Source organism: Mycteria americana, chromosome 2, assembly GCF_035582795.1.
Source record: "Mycteria americana isolate JAX WOST 10 ecotype Jacksonville Zoo and Gardens chromosome 2, USCA_MyAme_1.0, whole genome shotgun sequence".
NCBI lineage: Eukaryota > Metazoa > Chordata > Aves > Ciconiiformes > Ciconiidae > Mycteria > Mycteria americana.
The window spans coordinates 17050411-17077517 of record NC_134366.1 but is presented as its reverse complement, the minus strand read 5'-3'; the positions used below and the strand labels follow the sequence as shown (position 1 = coordinate 17077517).

At 37.1% G+C, this 27107-nt stretch overlaps 1 protein-coding gene across 1 annotated transcript in view; it reads left to right on the top strand.

The window, feature by feature from the left end:
• Positions 1-27107, top strand: part of ZEB1 (zinc finger E-box binding homeobox 1) — a 127742-nt gene that overhangs the window by 80398 nt on the left and 20237 nt on the right. The window contains exons 2-4 of the mRNA XM_075492526.1: positions 18774-18974; positions 24293-24355; positions 26026-26187. Of these exons, the coding sequence (XP_075348641.1) occupies positions 18774-18974; positions 24293-24355; positions 26026-26187 (426 nt within the window). The remainder of the gene's footprint in view (positions 1-18773; positions 18975-24292; positions 24356-26025; positions 26188-27107) is intronic.

Here is a 27107-nt window from a genome sequence, read left to right as displayed (position 1 = left end):
AAGCCAATGTGGGGAATGTTCACATGTGTTTCTCTGCACTGTGTAGTAACGTTGAAGTTGGAGAAGTTTAATTGCCCACTCTACTCCCTCTTTTTTTTTTTCTTTCCTTACTGAATACTTGTGTGGCCTTGAGTTTGTTAATCAACAGACCTCATAAGTGAGCCAGATGATGTATTGTTACAGTACCTTTTACAGCTGCTATTTTCCGGAGTACAGTGATTACCTGCAGTGGCCAAAACTAGTTACTTCCTATTAGAGTACAGTGATTACTAACTGATCTAAATTTAGCTGGTAAAACAAAGTTGATTTTCATTTTTAAGCTGAAGAGTTTTTTAAGTCATGTAGTAATTAAACTGTAACGTGAAGACTTGTAAGTCTGTTCATAATTTTTTGTTTTTAATCTCTCTAGTTTCCTCGTCCTCCAAAAGGAACAAATATGTCATTTATATCAGCTTGCAAAAAGATGGGTGTTCTGAAGGCAAGGGTAAATAATTTACTGACTTTTATTTTCAGGGACAAATATTTATTTCACCTCACATGTCTCATGTTGGGCTTTAAAAGAAAATTGTGGGAAGAGATTTCATAGGAGTCTCTCTCAGCTTTTACCAATCCACAACAGATGTCTCAGGCTTCTACACAGTGTCTTTAACTGCAAGCATTCATCCTAACATTTTTCTTTCTTAACAGTCCAGGAGTTGAGAAAAGTTGTTGATCTGACTTTGGATCCCAAGAGCAGTATGGATGTATTTGGCTACTACTGGTATATACCATAATATTTTCAACTATTTCAGTAGACTTTTTACGAGGCAGCGCTTCATACTGGCTGTAACACCTTTGACTGTTGTACTCTCTGCTGGGAAGGAAAGTTAGGACTGTTAGGCACGGAGTCCTCCCATATGATCCTCAGCACGGTGGAAATGGATCTTTTTCCCTGTGCTCCTGCCTTTCCCAGGAGTGCTATTGCTGTCAGGCTACCTTGCAGAGTTGTGGGTTTTGTCTTTTTAAACATTGCTTCTCTCATCCTTCCACCTTCATTTTGGCCGTTTGTCTCTCATGGGCATATTGATTTCCTATTCAGTGACTTCTTCTCAGTAGCCTTCTGTTCACAGGCTGTGCTTGTGTTGTAATCCACAATAGAATTCCCTACACCTCCCTTTCTCTAATGGCATCATGACTTTCAAAAAACTCACTTCCCCTGCAGAAGCAGTCAGGTATTGACTTAGCCCCTTCCCTGATCCTGGTCGTTTTAGGAGATCATGATCATTTTAGTTACATTTGTAACCATGAAGATGTCTCAACTGTTTTTAGGAGAAACAGAAGACTAGGTAGACCTTAAAAATGGGTGTGGGTATCTTCTTGGAAAAATTATGAGAGGTTGGAAAACATTTCTCATTTCAGAAGTTCCAAAAGTCAGGTCTGATCACAGTGTAATGCTTCATTCTTCTTCAAATTCCATGTTTCCTTGTTCTTTTTCCCCTAGGAAATAAAGGCTTGTAAACCTAGAGATGTTTAATATCTGAGATATTAACAGCCAACTATCCATTATTAAGATTCACAAATGGAGTAACTAGGTTATATTTATTAGCATTATTGTTATTGTTGTTATTCTTTTTTGTAGCATGTCAGTGAATTGCAGTTGGACTGATCTGATAGAGCACATAAGATTCTTGAAAACAAAAATTTGCTATAGAAATACTGTATATAAAATTAAAGGATTACATATGCTAAAATGGCTACAGGTAACACTATGCCTTTGCTATCTTCAGTATCTCTCTGGCTTGTAATTTGAACCAGATAGCTCTTGGGAGATTTCTAAGAGACTGGCCGTGAAGCAGTAAAAAACAATTCACAAGGTATTTCAAAGTTTTTCTCCGTTTTCAGAAGTTCTGTCTCTTCATAAGAGACCAGATACAGTAAGCTTGAAAATAATTTGCCTCCTAAACAAAACATTTTTATTTTTAAGCCAAACGCTCCCATCGTGGTTTATTAGTGCTCAGCTGGTTTTGCAGTAGCCTTTACGAAGAGAAAGTCTCTGTCTTGAAGTGACTGACAGATGTTTCATACTGTCCTCCTCAGTATTAATCTGAAATCAGGCATGTCTTTGTTATCCTCTTACTGTCTTTTGCATTTATTTACAACAAGCTGGCAAAATTAAATTTAAGAATGCCTGTAATGCGTGTCAGGTCATTTATATGAATAAATATGGGGTTGGAAATCCCCCCCCCCCCCTTTTTTTTTTTTTTTTTTGGAAACTGGTCTCTTTATTTAAGCTAACCTGTAGTTGAACCTTTGTTAGATTCTTCTTTATCACTGTTCATTCACCTTACATATGAATTTCAATGTCAAATGGAACCGATAAGCTCTTTTAAATTAAAGTCTCAAAATGTTTAACTTCATCCTTGTGTAGACAGTGAGAATTTGGAGGTGTTGGACTAAATTGAATACAGTTATTCATCACCATTAACAAGTCTTGGAACATACCTGCTGTACAGTAAATTCCAATATCATAGTTAAAATCTCACAGTTGTCTTTTATGAACTGATATTTTAAATCATCTTCATTTGCTGGACTCTTTTTTTAAAGTATTTATGGTTCAGGAACCTTTACAAGCTTTACTGTGCTGTGTGTTGAACCTGTACAAACATGAGTGCATGCTTTCTTGGAAATTCAGTGTATCATGTAGCTGCGTACTATAAAAAGTAATTACGAATATTTAAGAAAGGTTTTAGCATTAGCTTATTACCTACTATTCATTCAGCTTGTATTACAGTAACATTACACTAACTGAAGAATGTCAAAAAGCCCTTGTTTCTCACTTCTACTATGTCATGCCAACCCTTCAATTTGCCCCTCCAAATAATAATTACAGATAATCTTCAGTCTCTCTTTTATATTAAAAAAAAGAAGGCAGCAACAAACTAATGAAAGATTACAAATATTTTTGCCTGTAGGGTTTTTTTGGGACAGGAAAATCTGAAATAGTTTAAGGAATAATTCATTTTGGAGTTTATAAAGAAACAAATGTGAGGCTGAATGAAGCAAAGCAGCTGAGGGAGGTTCTCCAGAGGCCCAGCAGAGGACGATGGACAGAACGGCTTTTTCTGAAACTCCATCATGTTACAGAACCAATTACTGTAGTTTTGTTCAGTAAGGAAAGGTATTTCTCTTCTGATTGGAAAAATGCTTTCTTGGCCATTGTTTCTTTAAACCAGAGAAATTCTTTAAATTAGGTAAAATTAGATAAAAATGTTGGAAATCCTTGCCCTTGTGCCAATTATAGCCCCTTTTTCCTGTACTGGGTTTGTTTGTGAATGCCACACCTCTCTTGAGGGAGGCGGGTTTTTTTCTAAATCATTGATTAATATACAATTTTTCAGTAGTTGATAGGAGTTTCAGTTGCTGGTAGGATTCAGAAATAAGAGAGTGAACTGGAATCAGTGTAATACAAGGCTTAAATGCAAGGGTTGCCATTTGGAAAGTGACTTAATGCTCAGGAAGGGAAGCGGGGAAGAGCGGGAGCCCTACCTGGTGCATGCCACCGGCGTTCGGGACTGCAGAGCAGGCGGAGATGGCCTCCTGGGCCAGCTCCATTTGTCTTCAGTTCACTCATATAGTGCTTAGGCTCAAAGAATTGAACTTGTCAGATTTCAAGCTCGTATTCATTGACAGATCATCAAAGTCTATGTGAAAATGTGTTTTATGCTATGTATAGGTGCATATGCTGTTAGGAGAGGGGAAGGGGTACACTTGAGTTGGCTGCAAGAAGCGGCGATGAGGAGCCCAAGCAGGTGCTCAAGCGTTAGCAGTATTTAAGCAGAACTGCATGCTCACCTGTGGCATGCTTCAGTATCTACGTATTTGTCATGGTTTACTAGGGATCATGTATACACTCAATATTTTCAGTAGTCAATTAGCTTTAAGATCGTAAGATCTTTTTTTCCTTAATAATAGCATTTTCTGCTACATAAGTTCAGACAGAGATAATATTATGTCATCATGTTACGTCTGCTCTGAAGTTCCTGACTTTGCAAGATATTTTCTTATTCATTAAGACTGTTTTGACACATAGACTACCATTCTTCAAGGCTAGCAGTGCTGGTTTCTCAGCATGTTATTTCACTTTTTAAGGAAAACAGCCTGAAATAGTTTGCTAGTACATCTAATAGCTTGCTAGTTCATCTAGTTTATATTGAGAAGTGAATGAGATTTCTTTTAATTTAGGCTAGTGCCTAAACCCTGGAAGCTTGTAGCATTCTCTTCTCTTGCCGCCTTTGTGAACCTGACTTCTTTTGAAGCGTGTGCTAACTACATGAAATACCGTAATGGCTCGATAAGGGTTATACTTCGACGTGGGGGCTGAAGAGCTGATTTGTCCAGTTCTCAGTCCAAAAATCTGGGTATAATTGCCTTTGCAGGTAGATTCAGTAGCTATATGTGAACAATTTGTGTACAGAAATGGAACAGTGCAAATCCAGATTACAGTTTTAAAGAAGTTAACAATCCTGTCTTTGGAAGCATCTATCATAAATTACTTGATCTTAGGAGAAAAATCAGGTCTTGTTGAAGTGTGCTGTGCACTACATTCACAGCCTTTTGAAGCAAAGAGGTTAGTATGGCAAAACATATTTCCTTATTATAATGTCAAAAATATCCATTAGGTTTCATTCTGATTTGTATTAATATGCAAAGTTTTATAAAAATTCACTAGGGTATGATTTCCCATTGTCATTTTAGCAACATATATTATCCTTATGGAATGCATCTTTTGAAAATTAAACTTTTCCTTAAGCTTTGTACTTCCATTTAAACAGGATAAATGAGACCTTTCATAATCTCATGTATCCACCTGTTTAAATAGAACACCAGGGAATGTCTACCCTTGAAATCCAGTAAAACACTGTAAATCCATTGCATATTTTTTGACTGTCTCTTTATTCATGCTCCTACACTGCAGTAGGTTTCTGGGAATGATAGCTGTTCATTATCTTGCAAAATGAACAAGCCACATTTACAATTTAGGTGGTGCTTTATTTCCCACTTCACACAAATAAATTATATAAATGGTCAGTGATTTAATATTTTAAAAGAATTGAAAATCAGTAATGTGAAAAATCTGTAATGTAAAAATGGGTATTGTAAAAATATAGTAGATAATTAAAAATTGGAGACACTTGGAACTTGTCATACCACTCCCAGACAGTAATTTTCTACTGCCAATGTTTTGGTTGATTAGCTGTGAATATAAATGCAAAAAATTATGTGCGTGTCATATATGAATATGTGTAATAAACTCATGTTATTCAAGATGCAAAGCTACGTGAAGCAAACCAGATCATCCACGTTATATACTAAAAATGTGCTGGTCTACATTTTAGTATTCTAACATCTCTTTGTAATCTTTATTTTCAGGAAAAGTGAATTAAGGATGTTTGATATAACACTCTATTGTGATAATAACATATAATCTCTACAAATTAGTTACCCTGAATCCAAAAGTCAGGACCCATATTTTGAAAACTGAAACCTAGAATACCGTTGAAAATGCTTTTCTGTTATTATTTGAGACCAGAGTGAAGCCAAAATGTAGCTTGTCAAGTTAAAAAACAATTTAAAAAAAAAAAAAGTCCCTTCTCCTGTGTCATAAGCAGGGGACAGCCAGGGGAGTTACTTGAATACTGGAGTGTTTAAATCTATAGTCAGAATAAATAGCTGACCATTATGCATTTGACAAACTAGCTCTCTTTCATGAGGTATATTTAAGAAATTACTTAGAGGTTAAGGAAAAATGTTGTGAAATATGAAAATAAAGTTATACTTTCTAAATAAATTTATTTTGATAATTTATTAATTTAGATTATACAACATCTGTTCGAAGTTGCATAATTTATTGTTAATTTAGGAATGAGTAAAGAAAAATGTCGGGGCTTCATAGGACATGTGATTCATTATGGTGATATCTCTACCATGTATATAATTTTCTTAATGCTGAAAACTTTTCTAATGGCACCTTATGATAGCCATGAAATTTTGGGGGCAAGAAAGAATTGCTGTAATAGGCTAGTCTTGTGTATAAAATGTGGCACATGGAGTGTCATTCTTCTGTCTTGTATCTAAGAGGGTCTCCAAACTTTATAAGTGAAACTGGTATTCCTGTATTACAGTCTTTTTATTATCTCTGAAATAAATATTTACTGTATATAAACCTAGGTAATTATGTTATATAAAATCACCAGTATTATGAAATATATAATATACATTTCTGTAAACATATTGACTGTGTCTTCCGGAAGAAGTAACCTGGCCTAATGATAGCTGAATTAATGGCACAAGATTCAGGCCAGTTCAGACACCAGTGGATGCTCTGTAAGAGTGGATACCCATGCAAGAGCGCAATTATTTCACACAGCGATTGAGTTAGCATCATGGAGTGATTTTGGTTACAACTGAGAATTTGTACTAACCTGAGTTTTTATATATAATGCTAAAACCTGGCTGTCAAGTTTTTAAGTATGGATTAAGGTAATTATCAAACTGTAATTCAGATTAAGTCTTTAATGGGGATAAATCTAAAGCAACTGTATTACAGTTGTGTTCAATTTATGCTACAGTTGTGAACAGAAATAGGATATTGCGCTTTTTTAGCAAGTTGGTCAGTCGGAGGGAACTTGTATGTAATTTTGAAGCATGCTACTATGGTGTGTGTCTATGTTTTATGCCTATACATCTCTTACAATGGGTATCTCCATCTTGCTGCAATCAAATAAATTCCTATAACTGACCACATTCTCCCAAATGATAAGTATCCATTGGTACCTAGTACCAATACCCATTGGTACCTAGTAGCGATTAATGATGAGACAATTTTCTGTGGCTCATCTTAAACTTGGTGGCTTTTATCTGTGTGCAAGGGTTAATTTTTACTGTAGTAATATATCATCTATTTTTAAAAAGCTGTCTCTGAGGAAGTCATTAATGATCTTGCCTTTTAAATACTTCTCTTAGCTAACTTTTTTTTATATGTGAAAAGTTTTATAAAGGAAAAAAATGTCAAGCATCTGGAGTAGGAACTGTGTAGAAGTAATGTGGTCATCTTATAAATGGAGCATTTTGACCATAGAGCAGAGTGGTACAGTCACCAGTGGACAGATAATTTTTGAAGAGTAAAAGAGACTGTGTAACCCATGGAAATACTTCTTCCTCTCAGCCTCTTCTCAGTTTAGTTTACTGTTTCCAGTTGTTCAGTAACTGGAGGTACTAAAAGATGAAGGCTTCTCAGATATTTCTACATCTCATGCTTAATTTTAATGATCACCATGCTCAGTTGTCTCAGAGGCAGTAAACCATTGCGGCCATCAGACTGTACTTGGCTGTGAGGGACACCGGTCGGATGTGTAGGTTGGTTTTTCCAGTCTTCTGAGTAAAATGATAGACTATGAAACTAATACTGGTGACAGAAATGCAAACTTACCTGGGGTGAAATAGAACATGAGGGAAAGGTTTCTACTTTTTGCCTCTCTGATTTGGAGCAGAGAACGACTAGATCATTGCTGCCTACTCAGAATTGGTCCCCACAGCATTTTCTTTGAAAATCCAGATTTTTTTAAAAATCATAAACATCAGGATTTTATCTATTTTCTATTTGTGTCAGTATAGTTTTATGGGAAAATGATGATGTTCTTTAGGAGAAAAAAAATGGGCAGAGATTTAGTCAAATGTTCCTGCCTGTACCTTACATGGCTATCCCTACCTCCTATTTGATATTTATTTTGTCTACATGCATTTACAAATACAAATACTTGTTAAAACTTCCATGGTGCACTGGGGAGGTTTTGTCACCTATAATGAGTGAACACTTTTCTACATTTTATGAGGCTATCTGAGGGACAGCATTTAAAATGGGGGGGCTGCGAGAGAGAAAAATGAACCAAGGTATGGCTTCTCCCCTGCCGACTGTTTAAAGGTATAATGAAATTATTGAAATTATTGTTTTTCCAGTAGATTTAAAAAAAACTGCTGGGAGGTGATATGGTTCTTTCTCTTCACTACTCTAGGTTTTTGTAAATACTTCCTTAAAGTATTAAACTTACTTTAAGTTTCTGTAAAACTTCCTGACAGCAGCAGTTGACGTGGAATTACACAGATGGAGTTAAGTTCTCATTTGTGGAAAGCTCTGCAACCTTGGCTTGTACAATGGTGATAACAGGCAAAGGGTACAGTTAATTTTCTCATATACCTTCGGCTGTCTTGTTTCTGAATGTTAATTTTTTTCTTACGGGACCATTTTTAGTATTTCCAAACCTATAAGCACCTTGTAATAATACCATTTTTCAAATTATGCTGCCACTGAGAATTTTCGTATTTGCATGTAGAATTTACATCAGTCCAGAGACTAGAAGGAGAGAATATTCGGACAATAGTTAGCTTTTTTGTTAGAAAAGGACCATCATTTGCAAATCCAATAGAGAAATAACCATTGCAAGTCCCTCCGTCTCACTGAAAGACTGAAAGCCTTCATTTTGCAAAGCTATAAAGCTTCCATTTTTAGCACAGAAGAGCTGCAGAGTAATGAAAAGTCTCAAAGCAGCGTGCTGAAAATTACATTTCTTAAGTTACTTTTCTGAAGTAGCCCTAATAAGAGAAATATTTCAAAATCAGGTTATTTTTGTATGATGTATAGGTATATATATATAGTTACACATTTCCAAATCTAATTTTAGGCTATCAAACCTGAAAATATATATGTAAGTATGTATATGTATGTATAAATACCTAAATGTATGTTTTCCTGTATTTTAAAATTATTATTGGACCAAGATTAAATACTTGAAATACTTGTCCGTGTACTCTCTACTTCTCATCTCTGGACTCATGTCAATTCTACACGCAAATAAATTCTCATATGAGCACTGGAGTTGATTTTAAAGTTGTTTCCCGCCCTTATAAGTTCTATAATTTTTTAACATGTAGCATTACAGCATCTGGAAAGCCATTCAAAGTGACATGCATTTGGAGTCTAGTGTTTCTAGGAAAGGCTTATATAGTATCCTGGTGTACAACTGCTGCGATTGTATTGCTCAGGTGATGGACAATTAAAACTATAAGGTATGTGGGCTACCTTAAGAGCACCCACTTGGTGACCCAACAGTCCTCTGTGCTAAGGCCTCTTGTTGCAAGGTCTGCCTGCGTAGCTTTGGTGATCCTTTCTAATGAGTGTGAAACCAGTGTCCCCAATTGAACTTGTCATCTGCAGTCTCAGGAGTTACCTAAACACATGTGGCTGCTGTGGTCAGGTCATCTTACTAGATGATACTGGGTAATGTTCAGAGTTGATGCCAGTCAGCGCTGCAGATGGGAACAACCATGCTTATGATCTTAAGATATTTCAAGCGAGTAGAAGAAAAGGTTTTCATTCAAGAAGCAACCCAAAGGGAGGAGGTGGTGGTGGTCTTTCTTTTACTGGCCTATAGGTACTGCATATGACAACTTGTTATCAGTCCTAGAGCTCCATTACCATTCACTCATCTTTAACCCCACATTGCAGCGCTTAGTGATTTGGGTACTCACTGGCATCCATGTCTTCTGCACCATCGTTGTTTTGTTTCCCAAAGGTCCTTTTCAAGCTTTCCTGTCTTGCTATTGCAGCTTCTCTGTCAGGATGTTTTGTTAGCAGTATAGATCCAGATTCTTTTTGAGGAGTATGGGATTCAATCCATAGAACTTGTCACACAACCTCATCCACTTTCATCTCTAACAGATGGTGGTTACCAGTTCTGGCTGGCATCCGTCACCACAAGCTCTTGGCTGTCTGAAAAGACCACATATAGCTTTCCTTTCAATTGCTGGTATGTCCTGCACTCAGGAGTCTGTCAAGAATTTGATTGACCCCTTCGAAAAGCAAATTGTGAAAGGGAGTATATGACCTGGTTGTTTGTAGGAGGGAGGAACAGGGTAGATGGCCCAAGAGCTCCCTCCCCTCTACAGGCTGAGATTTTGGTGCCAGTCACATTTAATCATTTTTATAATGGAATGAACAATGGAAAGTTTTATCCTTCAGACTCTGCAGACAAGAAGTGTGTCTCCCTTCCATTGGTGTTTGGCTGCAGGGGCACATCCTTCAGTGTCTTAATTCAGATCAGGACTGTGTCTTTGAAGTGAATCTCCTGATTGTCCTCACTCACTGTGCTTCGACTTGGGAACGTGCCTTTTCTCTATACGAAATGAGAAGATAGGCGCTGGGAGCACTCTGAAGCGTGTTGCAGCCACTGAAGAAAACTTACTCCAGAAGACCAGACTAGAGCTAGTTTTATTAAGAAACTGCCTGAAACACAGAGTGTGAACATTAAGTCTTCAGTGTCAGCAGTTTCACCATATATTTCTGTTTCTCTTCCACCATCCTGCCTGCTAGTGTGGGTACAAGCTCGCTGTCCTTGCCATCAGAACCAGCGACTCTTACAAATCCTTTACAATCAGCGGGACTTGGTTTTGGATCCTTCTCCTGACTTGATGTTGGGCTCAGCATCCCAGAAATGATACAGAAGTAAAATCTAATGTCATAGGTATGTAGTTTGAATAGTTTGGGAGGGATGGAGGGAATATGTGTATTCTTCTGCCCAGAACTCATCTTAGTCATAGGCAAAGCAGGTAGCTGGCTAAAGCAGCTGCCTGCCAGGAGCAGCCAAAGCAGCAGATTCCCCAGCTGCTCTCTGCTTTCTGCCTTTGTTCACCTTCGCGGCAGAAACTCCACCGTGTCGGCCCCACTGGGAAACCCGGAGCTGCTTCTGGGTTTCTAAATAGTGCGCTACCAAACTGTCCTGTTCCAATATAATTGTGCATATGGGACTATGTTAACCCTAAATCAAAATAATAATCAGATGAACAAAGGCAAGCAGCAAAAATTTAATCACTGAGGCTGGAATATTTGCCAGATTTGCTCCAAGTATCACTTATGTCATCTCAGAGCCTAGTGCCAGAGCTGTAGCCATTACCCTAATGCTGGGGAACTGATGCTGACTTAGATCATCAGGCTTTGCTCCAGGCTTTGCCATATAAATAGAAAAATTCAACATTGAGGGTCAGTTTGTTTTTAATGTCAAATACTGATTGATTTTAAAACCTTGATTTAAAATTGACAAGCAGAAAATTTGTATTTACACCATTGATTTTAATGTGTGTTGTGTAAGCCAAGCCAAACATCTAGTCTCACTTTTGGTACAGCATTTGGAGCACGTTTTAGTACGCAGTCCACTTGCAAAGCATTTATTTTAAACTCAAAGTTTCTTTGAGTTGACCAGAAGACCAAATAATGCAGTACATGTGTTTTGAGATGATTTATATACCTTAGTGCATATTAAGATTCTTGAATTTTATGGTTTTTATTGTGTCAGAATATTCAATCAAAATGTGTGTCAAGCTGCATTTGACTGGACATTAGTATTCAGTTAAGAGGTGTAAAAACATTTTGAAAGAGATTTTTATTAGTTAAACAAAATTATCAGAAGGGTGCTTGGTACGTGTAAATATTTAGACTTACATTTTTACAACTATTCATGTATTTATATAAACACACGTCGGAGATGTAAGTTTGATCCCTTCAGGCAGAGGAAGAACTGAATCCAGTTCCCCTTTTCCTGTGTGAGCACGCTCACGTGTGTATATGTCTAAATAAACAGTGAGTCAACCTTATATATATAAAATAGAGTTCTATTCTCCACACTTATAGCACATATACTGTTCTTAAAAGCAGAATTACTTTCCTGAAAATTACAAGTATGTTTTTAAATTAAATTTAAAATGGATTCTTTAAATAATGGGAAGACTTCAACTTTTCACATGGGAAGGGAGGGCTGTGCAATGAAACACACAAAATCATGAACAGCATAGAGGACACAAGTGGGGAAGATTTAGGGGACACCCACTGAATCTAGTGCAGAGCAGGTTCAAAATCAACAGAAGAAACTTACTCATTTAGAAATTCCAGGAGCCAAAAAACTACCGGACACAGGTGGAGAATTTTAGGAGAAGCATCAACATATGCCTTCCCTTTTCTTAAGCTCTTCCCTGTGTTTCTACTTCAGATGGTAACATGGTACTGTATATTGCATGGCAATGCAATGTGTATTGCATGGCAGGTACTTATTAATTTCAAGTGTATTTATTAAACTGAGAGAAAAAATATGAAAAGAACATAAAGGTCTAACTTTACTAAAGATACTGGGCAGCTTATCAGTGGAGAGGTGGAAGTATGGCATTTAATTCAGAAGTATTAATAAAATTAATAGTATACCCTAAAATCTAAATATAAAATACTGAATGCTAAATTATCAGGTTTCTGCCTTTGCGATGTATTTTGCTTAACATATGTTTAAGACTAGAGCAAAATAATATACAGGTGCAGATTTGCAGTTGAGCTGACAGAGTAAATGGTTTCCAAGAGATGATTGTAGGCTGTCAGCGCAGAAATCCGTGAACCAAAAATGCACTTCACAGAGCACAGGAATTGTTCCAGTTTGTAGAATCAAAGGTTTCTTTTCTAACAGTGTTCGTGAAAAAGCTTTCAAATTTTTTTATTAGAACTTGGAAGAGCTTTTAGAAGTAGGGTTTCTAAAAGATCAGAATCCCTCACACTTGTTCTAGATCTCCAGCCTTTTCAGTGTCGAGATACTGAGCCCTCACAACTCATATATGTTGGTTACATGTGTCCAACATCTTGAAAAGATTCAAGGATGTTTGTGTTAACTCACAAATTCGTAAAAGTTGTTTTTTTCAATATAGGTAGGATTTTGGATTAAGTATGGAGAGGTGTAAAAGAGACAGGTAGTAAGAATGTTCAACCAGAATCTACATAAAAGACATAAAAATCTACATAAAAAACCATTGGCAAGTAGTGAAGAAAAGATTGTAACAGATAAGGTTCAAAGCATCCTTCCCTCTGTACACTTCCAGTTCCTGATAATACATATTAGAGATTACGGATTAGTTCTGTTGAAGCCTGCCCTCTTTTTAGTGCCGTTCTGTGCTGTTGCCACCTGATCTCAAATTATTCCAATACATACTCCACTGCATACTTTTTTTCTTGTTGAGATGAGTAAATTCCTATCAGATTTTTATTGATATGAACTTGATTGGGTCATTCTTCGTGTTCATGTCATCTAATGATTCGAAGAGCGGGTCTGGGTGGGGGAGCGGTGAGCGGGTACCTGCTGCCAACTTTCTGAGAAGCTTTCCCTCTATTGCCACCCAGGTCACTCGCCTTTTTGGGGACTCTTCCATTACAGTATATGCTATGGAAACAGCGAGTCCTATAGTCTTTCATCACTGCAATATTAGTGTTTACCTTAAATTTCCTGGGTTCATTGGTTTTCAATTGGAGAAGTAAAGATTATTTTCCTTCTAAATACCATGTTTGAATTTGACTAGACATATGTATCATGGTTTCCTAGCTGTATTCAACCAGCAAAATAATATATTTCCCTGTTTTATCTATTCCATCGCTAATTCCATTTGAACATGCTTCTTTTTTAATTAGAATTGCACAACACTGTACATCTTCTCTGCATTTAGGACTGTAAAAATCCAGAAAGCAAAGCTCATTTTCAGCAATTTATTTTGCAGTCATTTACTCTTAGAGCAATGAAAGCTTCAACTACAGATAATCATTTATTCTTTAAGAATGAGGGTACTGTAGCAAGAAGGTGATCAACAGAAAAAGAAGTCATTATGGTTCATAAGATGTATTTTTCATGTATTGTTTTTTAATGAATATTGCATCTTTATTTCAGAAGATACGTAGTAATGATATTAAAAAAAATATATTGAATAAATATTTAGTCTTCAGTGTCATTTGTAATACATATGTTGAAAATGAGGCCTTCTTTTCTATTCATCTGTGAAAGTAAAGCTGAAATGAATAATGAAACTGTTTAATAATATGCATTTTTATGCTAAAATAAAAATACAATTTAAGTTACGTGGTATACGGTGGACAGAATAGGCCAGTATGTCTGTTATACATCGTATGTACTTGTCTGGTGACCTGTTTTCAGAGGCTTACAGCCATGGTTCATGGTCTGAGTCAGACTTAGCTTTTAAAGTTGAAGATAAGATTCCCTTCAGTGGTCTGCTTCTTCTCCCCTGCTGCTGATGGCTGTCCCTGGAGCGGCGGTGGCTGAGGGTGACGTAACCTCTCTATCCGTCCTTGCTTTTCACAGAGCAGTGTCTCATCGTGGAGACATTGATTGCTGTTCGTGCCAGTTTTCTGTGATCCAGGCTGAATTACTTTATTTAGATAGTCACTACTTTTAAATGACATGAACTAAAAGTAAATATTACTGAAGTTTGAAATATTTGTAGTTACTTCATTGGAAAGCTGTAACTGTTCTTCTAAGCGAGGTTTTACGTGTGTTTTTTATTTTCTGCATGGAATATTTGGCCAAATTAGAAGCCCCTTGAAGTCATCATTTATGTATATTCAATTGAATTTCTTTCAGAGATTGTAAGCAGTAGTGTCGACATACTGCTTTTGTATTGAGTATATTTCAATTTCTATCCAAAAAGGTTTAATTAAATGTATTCCTCCCAACTTCAGCAGTTACTGTGGTGCCAGGCATCAAGCAAGGCTCCTGAGCTGCTTGTCCTCTTCTTTCAGTGGTGGCTATTCTGAGGAAACGTCAAGGACGAGAGGAGAAAACACTCAAAATGATATGTGGATAGGGAAGGTCTAAATTTGGCTCTAGGATTGAACTGGAGAAGGGAGAGGGGGAGGATGGTTATGCCTGGAGTTGGATGCCGGGTGTTGTAGTTCCAGGGTTTCTTTAATGTCTTCAAAGAACTGTGAAAGGTGTAGCCAAAATGTGTCTGAAGCAAATGAAGACAGCAGCCTGCTACTACCACCCCTTAGTCTCATAGGGCACCAGGACCAGATCTGCATTGCTGAAGCTAAGCTTTGCAGCCATGCAGGCATCAGTATGGTACCATGTAATACGATTTTAATTTTAATTAGCTAAAAATACAGTAAATTACAGGGTTTGATTGTTTTTTAACCATCGTTTGTATTAAAGAATATTAATACAGTCTTTGAAATCAAACACTTGACTTTGAAAGTCGAGCATTCAAAAAAAGTTGGAAAATGTCAGAATGAAGATTATTCAAACTTTTAATTTGTCCCTTGCATGTATGCATAACGATAAGATCTTTAATTATGTGATCACATAATTTTTTCACAGGAGGAATGGTGCCCAGAGAATGAATCAGGGGTGTTTATTAAAGGAAGCTGTTGCCTCCAGAACCCTTGCCGTAATTGCTGGAAAGCGTAGTAATTTAAGTAGAGGGCTGCAGAAATCAAAAGCGCACTCTCTAAGGCATTTGAAAGCTCCATTGACGGACTGGATTTTATTCTCTCTTTCATGTGATTCTGGAAGGTCACTTATTTTGGAGGTGATCTCTATGTTTCTAGTTGCTGTGGCACGCAGGCTGAGGTACCTGGGCTCTGAGCACAGCTGCATTTGGAATGAACACAAGTGTGCTTTGAATATATAAAATGCTGTAAAAATGCAAAGTCTTCTGAAAAGTAAGGCCCAAAATGCCTTACACTGACGTGGCAATGCCAGGATTGCCGAAAGAATCCTCTGGTTTTTAAGTAGCTAGTTTCTTCTCTGTAAAATGGAGATACCATCACCCTACTACAGTTCAGTTAATTACATGTTTTGAAGCATAACTGCTGAATGCCATGTAGGGAAATTATATATAATATATAATCATATAATTATATAATGTACAGTTATAATGTATTGTATATAAATATAATATATAATGAGGAATCCCATTTTGGCTGACATGCTATAAGTGAGGCTTTGGGAACACTGCTGGCTGATGGGGCTAAAAAGAATGAGCAATCACTTTGCAGTCTGAAAAAATGCGGCAGGATCATACAAATACTCAGTTCACTCCATAAAACTGAGCGTTCCCTGTGTATTTGCCATCACTGCACTAGATGAGGCAAGGATCCTGTAGAGAGAAAACAGCATGTAATCAGTTAGTTAGAGTTGCGTGTAGATATATGGATGTTTCCGTTGTTGTATGTGCTCGACTTTCTGCTGTATTTGGTGTACTTGTATTGTATTTGTATTTGCTGGTTTTGGCACATCCCAAATGTGCCAAACCCTTTTGGATACAGGTTTGGCAGTTTTATTTCTCCCAAAGCTCTTTGTAAGAGGAAGACAGAAATGTTAGAGCCAGATTTCTTGCTGATTTTATTGTGTTGCCTTGTTGACAGCTGATCTTTGGTGGAAGGAACCATAATCCCAAAGACCATTTGATCCTCAGTTTTTATGGGGAAGGAGGAGTTTTTAAGTTTTGTGGAGTTAGCACATGAGTGAGTGCAGTGAGAATGTATGAAAATCTTTCAAGGTAAATAAAGCCATAACGAACAGATTGTATTTAAAATCACATGATATATGATGAGGAAAAGGAGAGATGGTTTTTCTCCAGAAGTGTAATTCTTCAGGACAAATTTTCTGATTATATATTCCTTTTCCATAAAAACCACTCTAAATCTAATATAAGGGATTCCACTTAATTTCCCAAACTAAACAGGAAATTTATTTTTAAAAAATCGAGTATTCATTATCTACATTACTGAAATCTGAACTTATGCCTATGAATTTTGATCCCTGCTCTTACTGATCTCCTTTGCGTGTGGCAAAGGTAAATACGTTGGTGTTTTATATTAATAATCCTCTACATCTAAGCATCACAGTAAAACCCAGTTAAAACAACAGGCTGAAGTAATTTTTCCACTTCCTTCTGTTTTATATCTGTTCCTACACTTTTTTTAAAGTTGCATTTACCATTTCTCAGGCAAATAAATTCATAAATCTCTTCTACTTTGGTGAGGGAATACACATATGTCTTCTCTTTCACACAACGCTACAGCGTCCCTTACAGTACCTATTTTACGTTGCAAAATCAGTTACAGAATATAAAGCGAATATCAATTTATTGATTGAAATGGACCAGGTACTAGTATTTAGGCAATTTGCCTAAATTTGTTGTCTTAGAAGAGGTCGATACCATGAATCATGGGGCGTTACTACATTTTTCAAATCACAGTATGTGTATAAAATATGGAAACATGGAATGATCATTTTAAATTCAAAAGGCTCTTTTGTCATGCTTATGCATGTTCTAGATGAGACATTTTTCTCCTGAATTGGAAGGAAATGAGGTAGTAGCCTGTCAGTTCATAATGTTACTCACTTTCCCTGCTTAAATGCATTTTTAAATGACTAGAATATCTACTTTAAGAAAAGAAAAAGCTAACTTCAGAAGAGCAGGAGTCTAGTTTGCTATTTATCTACCTTAATAGGCAGGATTTCACATGAAAGAATCAGTCTGGCTTCTTGTGTGCTAACAGCGACAGGGTGCAGGTATCACAAAGTAGCGTGATTATGTGCCTCCCAGGTATAATTCTGATAACCACTGAAGGAGTGCTGCAGCCAAGACAAGTCTTGATAGTTTATTCATCAATAAATTTGTTCTCTTAAATTGTATTTTGAAGCATTTCAGTAAGAAGTTCAAACTTGGCTGTGAAGAATTAATACACATATAGTTATAAATGTTTAATAGTTTAACTTCAGTGTGGGTAACGACATTTCAATAGATTGTGAAAGTAATTTTTTTCTTAATACATAATCCTTACAGTTTAAATTGAAATGGCCGTAACGGATCTTTTGTGCTTACAAATGAAGACTATTTGAATAATAATCTGCTCCCATATGACAGAAACATATATATCATTGTGTAATCTTTTGTCCACAAGACTCTCACAATATGTTCTCCAGGCTGAAAAAGTAGAGTTATTACCTTTTCATGGTAGCTGGGGAAAATGTTATGCAAGATTTCCTTTCTAAGTCACCTCTGAGATTTTTCCTTTCACATTCATCCTGCTGAGTCTTTAGCGTGATCTTTGGGTGTAACTACAAGAGCATTTTAGCTTGTATCAGGAGCACTTTAGCCCTTCTGAATCAAATCTCCTTATTGTTCCCATTTATTGCTCCTTGATTCACATACCCGGAGCATGGGGATGGCGTCGGCTACAGGAAGAGCCAGCGAGAAGATGGGCTGGGTGAGCACAGCTGGCGTGCGTAACTGCAGAGAAGGGCTTGCTGTGAGGGACCCGAGACGAGCGGCGGAGCCCCCCTCTCTGCAGTGTGCTCAGCCTGGGGTCGCTTGGTCTTCAGTGCCAGTTGTTTCCCTACAGTTTTGTTCCTTCTATACCCCACCGATTGCTATATACATACAGCCTATCCTCATTATACATGTCTGTCTGTAACAAAGTGTTGTTTATCAGTATTAAGAGTTTCACAGACTATTGACCAGGCCATAATATTCTTGAAGGAAACATACAGTAATGCTGGTATCCAAATCAGAGCGATCCATTTGGAAGCCTGATGGTTCAGTGTGGCCCAGAAGACAACTCTGGAGTTGTCCGCTGCCTGTTCTTGTGCAGCCTTATGCTGGGTGTGCAGAAGTGAGAGGTATCGTGGTTCCTAGCAGCGGTGGAAGCCCAGCAGCTGTCAGATGTGTCCTTGTGTGCCACCGTTATGTCCAAGTTGCTCACAAGCCACTGCCATCCCCATGTGGAAAGAAGAAATAATAATGTGACTCCACAGACATGCCCCAGATATAGCATCTGGCCACAGTACTGAATGCTTTGGACCTCCATGCTGTAAATTAAGAGTATGTTGATCAGTATTTTGCTTTTTGTCTGTCCACAGTCACCAATTATAATAACGTGGTAGAAGCAAACTCGGATTCAGACGATGAAGATAAATTGCATATAGTGGAAGAAGAAAGTGTAACTGATGCAGCAGACTGTGATGCTAGTGTGCCAGAAGATGACTTGCCAACAGACCATACAGTATTACCAGAAAACAGTGAAAGAGAAGGGAGTACAAACAGTTGCTGGGACGATGAAGGTATGTTCGTTTTCACTGATGATGCTATGCAGAGAAGGGTTTCTAAAACGAAGATTCAGTAGAACTTTTTTTGGTCACTTTGTTACTGAAATAACTTGTAATATTCACAATCAAAAAAGAGGTTTTCTAACACATTTATTGTAATGTATTTTATGTTCTTTATTTAATATTTGAGGCAAATTTGGAGGTGCATTCATTCCATTGGCATTGTTAAACAGGAGCTTCAAATTTGTAGATGCAGCATTCTCGAGGGTGATCAGAGACTAGTTACTTGCTTTTAGTTTTTCCAAGTCTTTTTGCACAGCAGGTCTCTGCCATAGCTCCCGGTAAGGTTCAGGGTTTGCTCAGCTTGGGGAATAAGCAGTAAGCCAAAAACATGAAACAAAATAATACTCAGATGTAAATTTCTCCCTGTGAGCTGCTTCTGCCTTTTCCCTTGTAAAATATAGCCAGAAAAAACAATTTTTAGATTATTAGTTTTAGAACTGGCTATTTTACTCATAATGGATCTGTATTTTGAAAACACTGGAAGGAGGTAAATGTTGTACATATTACGCAGCAGCTTTAGAAGCTGAAAATTTGAAGCAATCAGGAAATGGGCCTTTTTCACTGTGGAATCAGATACTGAGTTTCATAACATCACACAGCATGCTTACATTTGAGCCAAATTGGGATAAATGCATGAATTAGTGGAATTTATTGTGGAATTTGGCCTTAATCCCCTGAAAGATACAGAATATTTTCCGGCATATCCCTGTTTGTGTCTGAACAACAGCCGCAGTTCTTTAGCATCCACCTTGTTAAAACTGGTGGTTTAAGACAAATTGCATGACCTCACATCTAAATAAACGGAAAGCATTCATATGGTCCCTAACTGCAATCCAGCTGAGAAAGAGCAGCTGAGAGTTCAAAGAATAGCATCAGCTCTGCCTGTTTTTACATAGCTGCTATTGCCAAGGTATGCTGTGCAGGGAAATGAGTATTTTGGAGCTAAATTATTAGGTAGGTAATTTTCTTAGTTCTGTAATATCTTTGCTCTGCTGCAGGCTATATCTATCAGGAATGGCAGTTACATAAAAACGGGCTGTGTGTAGACTGTTTCTTGAACCCTTCAAGCATAAGCGTAGGAAACCTGAAATAGGGAGTGAAGAAGAGCACTGGCTCACAGAGGTGCTGGGTCAAGACCCTTTGGACGGAGCGTTTCCTGCAGATGTACCTACAGGTAGTCACGACACAGCGTCTTGCCTCAGGCAACCTTCTGGGGGTTTTCAGAGCTCTAGACATGTGATGGCATCAAAATTTTTTGACTCCTTATTTCAAATGTACCATTTTTAACCTTTTAAAATTTGTTTGCTAAAATGAAGCATTTGAACCGAATTCTACTGTGATAGTAGAATCACAATGTAGGCAATATTTTCTCTGCCTTGGTCATTGCTGATGAAGACAGGCTTTCATCAGTGTTTACACAGGCAAAAGAGTAAACAATTGCCATACAGGCTTGCTCAAACTACCATAAATTTCTTCTGTAAAAATTATGTATTCTGAAGCCTCTTTTGTAGCAGTCTGGAGAGTTTTTTATTTGATAGTAAGTTTTTTTTAAAGAAATTGTTTGAATTTCTGGCGATAACTACTTGAGAAAAATGAAGGCTACATTAGGTTTTATGGAGCTTTGATTTGCTATGGTAAAGTACTATTTACTTTTTTATAGCTTTCCTAGAAGGAAAAGTGTGAGCTGCAAATCATATCACCAGTCTTGGTTGCACATTAGAAATCTGAAGAGAAAGGTATTGAATACGTGATCTCTCATACCAGGGAAAGGTACTGGGGTGGGTGTCTGTGCAACACTAATACCATCTTCAGGACTGGTGATTATTTTTAGAAAACATACACTACAGCACTTTTAGTAAGTTGTCTTTCATCGGTAAAGTAGTATTGAAAGTTCCTGGTTTTAGCTGAACTTGACAGAAAGAGTTTTTTACATATTTATTCTGTTCACGAATCCCCAAGAATAGAAACAACACATGTAACATTTCTTTATCAGATTAGTTTCCTTCCGTTTCCAGTCATTCTAACTGAATTTCTAAAAGACCTTCGGAACAGGTGTTTTAAATATAAGGTGTGTATCTCAAGAGGTTTAACTGAAACAGTCATACGGGTTTGAAAAAGTGAACCACGTGTATCCTGCACAAGTTGTTGGCAGCGTGCCAGCATTCATGTGTGCAATGGTTCTGTAATACGATTTTTTTTTTTTTGCTTTAGTATAAACTAAACCTATGCTACAATTTAAAGAAAAGCAAAGGTTAAACTTACTGACTTATTACATTAATACACTTAAAAAGCATTATTATGTCTTATAAGTATTTAGCAAACCTAGCGATCTCAGACCTGGAACTAAGATATCTTTGAAAAACTGAAAATTTAAAAAAATTGTCCAGACCTTGAAATAACCTTTAAAAATCAATGAAGTTATGTTTTATGTTTAAGCTCTTCCTGGAACTCAAAAATTCCTTTAACCCATAAAATTTTAGGTTGAGCCTATGCACCGTAAGATGGATTGTGTTCTTTCATTGTGGTGGGTTGCTGAGGAAGGTTGCTGTGCTATTTTGTATTAATTTCCTTTGGGAGGAAGGCTCAAAAAGTGTGGCATCTTTTGGTCAAGTATTTACTCACAGCAGCAACCAACCAGGCAATACTGTAAGCTGTAAATAGTGCTTGCTACGTGCATATCAGAAAATTAGCTCTAAAGAATTTAAATTAGTAACTCTTTTGATGGGCTTTGGAATTTATTCCCTTCTCTGAAGACAAGAGTGGGGTGGAAATTTCAGTGAAGTTTGTTTTTCTGCCTACAACCAAAATTTCCATTTTGCTAGTGGTTTAAATTTGATCAGTTATCTTACCCATGCAGAGATCTTTACGTCAGCCTATGACACAGTGATTGTCTCACGCATGTTCGCTGCTAGTACACGCTGTTGCCTGTGGTCTTAAAATCATTAGCATTTAACCCTAGGTAGTCCCACCGTATCTCTAAGCAGCTGCTCATAAGCAATGACGAGATACAGAAGTCCAAGAACATGTTTTACAGTTCCCTGGTATGTCCAGATGTAACGCCAAGATGGATATTCATGCCCTAGATGCTATTCATGGAGACCTGTATTTAAGCGGTCATTCAGCAGGTAGCTTAAATTTCCTCTGGAATTCAGACCTGTGACTTCTGCTTGGTGGAACAGTGTCTTAGGATCTGTTCCCCCAGCATCACATCCCCTTCCGTTGTTTCCCAGCAGCTGTATTTGCAGCGTGGTAATGGGGCTTCTGAGGGTGCAATTGCAAAGTTGCCTTCCTGTGTGGACCATACATAACTATAAAGATGGAGCTCTACTTACCATTTTTGAAATTACTAGTTATTCCTATAGCATTAAGGAAGATCACCCCCTCTGGAAAAGGGCTCCTCCCTGTCTTTTAGATATTGGGAAGGGACAGTACCAAACAGAGGTTATGATTATTAGAATTGAGAGGGTTTTTAACTTCACGGAGATTAATCTATAATGCCATAAATTCCTTGACGTTCCCTTGGGAAGCATAGCTTTTATTTGTACTGAAGCCAATGGAATTTGATAGAGACACTATAATTTAAATTTCTATGAGTAATAACTTTCTGATATTGCCCCTCTTCCATAAAGCCTATTTCATAATGGAAAAAAATCACAAGCCCTTTTTAAAGAAAAAGAGTGGGTTTGCGTCATGATTGTTTTTAAGAAATTAAATTTTGGATTTAAATTTGCATTGCATGCAATCATCCATCTTACAAATTCTGAACCAAGTCTGTGGTATCGTGAGCCAAAAATATAATTAGTTCACAATCCAGTATTGACCAATAAAATATGGACTGTTTGGGGGATTTTTTTTAGATGACAATTAAAATTAAAGTAAGATTTAAGAGTTACAGTTTCCTTTTAAGCATGTTTCTTGTTTGTGACTCTGCAGATATTTTGGGTCTGTGGGATTTTATCAAAGTAGACAGAATTAAGAATCTTTTCCTTTGAGGAAGCTGCTATTATCTGAGAACTTAAAAGTTCTCCTAGAATTTATCATCTTCCATATAAAGGAGAAATTGGCTTCTCCTGTAATTAAAAAGCTGGAACGTTCTGGGGTTTTGACTAGCCAAACCAAAGGATTTTTCCCTCCGCTGAAGTAGAGTGAAGTAAGATGAATAGAAGTGTAACAGTCGCCGTTTCAGATCAGGGCAGTTGTGTAGTCTAACCTCCTCTGTCAGGTGAGAGTCTTTTTCTGTAGTGTAGCTCTGAAGCATCTACGGTTTCCATAATAAAACTACGAAATAATGCTTTAATTTCACATATATTAGCATAGCATACTACTGATAAAGGAGTGAAACAACCAACATGGCTTTCCTATGCGCTCCTGCCGTAAGCCAGGTACTGACAGAAATGGCAGCAGTGGCCTTTCCAATAGGAACTTCCCAGTCCAGGCTACCCAACGAACGTAAATTAGGAGCAGCTCAGGACGTTTATTGATTTGAACCAACAACTCGTAGTGAGTTAAAACTTCCATGCTGCATCCTTGAACGCTGCAGCTCAGCAGGAGCTGGTGGAGCTCCGGAGGCAGGTAGGCTCCGCAGCCTTAGTTCTGCGGATGTCTGGTACCTTCAAACCCCTACTGAATATTGGAACTGATATGAGAAACGTTTTTGTAGTGCACAGTTGATCTGAAGTGGGGAGCGCGTGTTTAAAATCCTTGTTTGTTTAAGCAATTGCAGCCTATAAGTGGTTTCCAGACAATTTACAGGAAAGAGAACGCATTCGGTAGCTGTTTGCAGACTTTACCAGCAAATTATCAATCATTTCTGAAAACTGCTAATTGGAGTAAATAATGTAAAAGTATTTGTTTTATGATAGCTCTGGTTTACGGAAATTATATTCCAGTGTATCAGATAGCTGCATTTGTAGATAGGGTTATTTAAGTAGCTGACTGTATTTGCTGGAGAAACATGCTGTCCCTGTCTTCACCTCTCTTCAAATAATGGTTAGTGTTTAGTATTGCTTCCTTTTAAGCTTTTTTTTCTTTAACCATGGAATATCTTTGTGGTTCAACTGATTACACACTGCTGAAATAATGTGCAATCCACATTTTTGAAAGAACATTGTGTTTAAATGCAGTTCTTCTAAACAATACAGAAATGGAAAAAATTGCTGAAGAAATAACTCATATATTAAGTTGGGGTGTGTGTGGCGCTTTTTTGTTGTTTTGTTTTGGGTTTTTTTTTTAAATATTCATTCCTCTTTTTGTGAAATGTACTATTTCAGCTGGAAAAGAAACAAAGGAAATCCTGGGGCCTGAAGCTCAGACAGATGAAGTTGGATGTACAGGTATTTCTTTGTTAGTCTGAGTCCCTTATTCATAAAGTGCTATTGAATTTTGGCTAGGTGAGTAGCCTTCTGAAATCTTTAAAATTCTCCCACCTCTCTTTATAAACTGCTTTGCTCTTCCACGCTGGAGGTCTTAAATTGTAAACAGTGTTTTAGCTGAGGAAGAATAGTCTGGGCTCCTTTCGGATGTCCTGGGTCCGGAGGCGTAGCTGAGCAGCGACACAGGGCAGTCCTCTCACGCAGGGGCTGACCGCAGCCCCGCGTCTCCGAAGAGCAAAGCAAGGAATAGCACTGATCTTACGCGTAGTTGTGTAGAATACAAGTACAAGTCAATAGATAGTGTTTTAAACTAATAAGGAATATACCACAATAAACTTAAGCTAATATTGTATCTTATTATCAACTCCTCTGTTTGTACTGATTATACAGAAGGCAAAATAAAATGTGTACTTCAGTTTCAGAACCAAACAAAAACAGACGCTTTGTTATCTTGTTATTTCTCTCGCTGACAAAAAATTTAACGTATAGCCCATCCAGCTTTTTAAAAGATTTTTATCCTTTTTTTTTTTAATGCCCTTAACACTAAATAGTTAGATACTATCAGGTAAGCCTTATTTAAAAAAAAAAAAAAAAAACCCACACAAAACTAAACTTTGATATGTTTAAAACTGTAGATTCACACATTCTTTTTAGTTACTATAAAGTGAGATCTCTCCAAACAAGTATGGAGAACTACATTAGGTATTGCATTACAGTCTATATGTGAGAGACTGCCTCATGTCATAAAAAGGTTGTGTCAAATTGTAAATTGAGTATGTGACTTCACACAGAGAGATGAATCGTAAAACTTCCCCTTCCTATTAAAAATATACCTCACATTATTACTAGCGGAGGAGATCTGTCATGATTTAGTGTGCCACAGGCAGAGCTCTCACAGAATGCTCCACCATGGTGAAAGTAAACTCTATGAACAATGTATTTAGGCAAATACGTGGTAGCAAATATTTATCGTACAAACATTAAGTAAAATATTTAATTTTTTATTTGTTAACTTTGAAATACAGTTGTTCATTGATTGTTCTCTTAAGTTTTAAAGTGGAAAATGTTGAAGGATGTTAACTAGGTCTGAAACCTTTTCGATAGCCATTTCCAACACCAGAGAACAAGCCACTCAAAGTTCAAGTTTGCTGCATTTCAGCCAGCCAACTTGTTATTCAGAGTTTAAATATCTTCTGGGCTTGAGCTAACGAACAGGTCTTAAATAACATTAAAAATTATGTCTTGAAGGCAACAAATTTACTTTTGCAAACATAGGAGCCAAGACGGTGAGCTGGCCTTCAAACCACAAGAGCTAAATCATAATTAATATTGCCTTTAAGATTTTTAGGGAAGTTGAGGGGAACAGCTACATCTAAAATGATAAAAATGCACTGAGTTGAAGAGACAGACTGTGTTTTTAGTCAAATTTTTAAATGCCATTATGCCACTGGCTCTCTGTTTTAAAACTTGGCATATTCCTGCATCTTAAAGGGCTTGACCGATACTAGTATTTGTAAAGAGTTTTGAAATCCTTGGACAGAGGGCGATTTGGCAATGTCAGTTACTGAATCTCATTTATGTTCTTTTTAAACTCTTTATTTCATATCTTGTATCTTGTTTTTCACTCTTAGTAAAAGAAGATGAATGTGATTCTGATGCAGAAAATGAACAAAACCATGACCCTAATGTTGAAGAATTCCTTCAACAAGAAGATACAGCTGTTATCTACCCTGAAGCACCTGAGGAGGACCAGAGACAAGGCACGCCAGAAGCTAGTGGTCAGGATGAAAATGGTAAATATGCCACCAGTTCGGTTCTTACGAAATAGATTGTACTAATTACTTGACCCAAAAGTTCTGTTGTATTTTAGAAGACAACAATGCATACATGTGTAACTTGGGGGAAAAAAAATCTTAGTTAAATAATTATAAGAGGATGGGATCATCATGCAAAAAACATTACTACTTGATTTTGTGAAACAAGACATGCACTGGGGTTCAGTTGTATGGGTACCTAAATGATAACCTCCAGTAACTGGAAATAAAAATTCAAGCTTTCATAAATCCATTCAGCAGAATTATATGAAAGAACAGAACAAACATTTATTAACAATAATGAGAGTGAAGCAAGATAGTGTGATTTTATGTAGGAATAACTTAGGAGGAGTTATAACCTGTTTCTTTTCTTTTTCTATTTCTAAACAAAACGCCCAAAAGGATCTATTCGATAAGAGTTCTTTTATTAGGTAGTCAGTCTATGACGGACTTTTTTGGTTTTTTCCTGAAAAGGCAGCAGTGGAGAAAAAAGAAGCATTGTTTATACAAAAATGTTTATGTGAAAAAATAATGACCTGTTGTTATTTTTAAGTAGATGTCTTTTTTCTCTAAGGAAGTTTCATGCTTAAGATGCTCTTCTGAGTGAGATGAGAAGTCATGCTTTGTTCATTTCTTCATCATGAAACATTGAAGGCATCTTCATCATGAAATATATGAAGGCAAAACCTATTCAGATTGGTTTTGCGTTCTGCGCTGCTTTCTGAAGCGTTCAGCTTTCATAACCTGTGACAACTGCAGTTTCAACCAGATTGTGTTCCTTTATTGGAGTATTTTAAGATTTTTCAAAAGAAAGTAACATCCTACATAAAGGATTAGGAGTTGTTGTGCTCCAGTTGTTTAAAAAAATGTACATAATTGAACAAAAAATGTCATTGTAG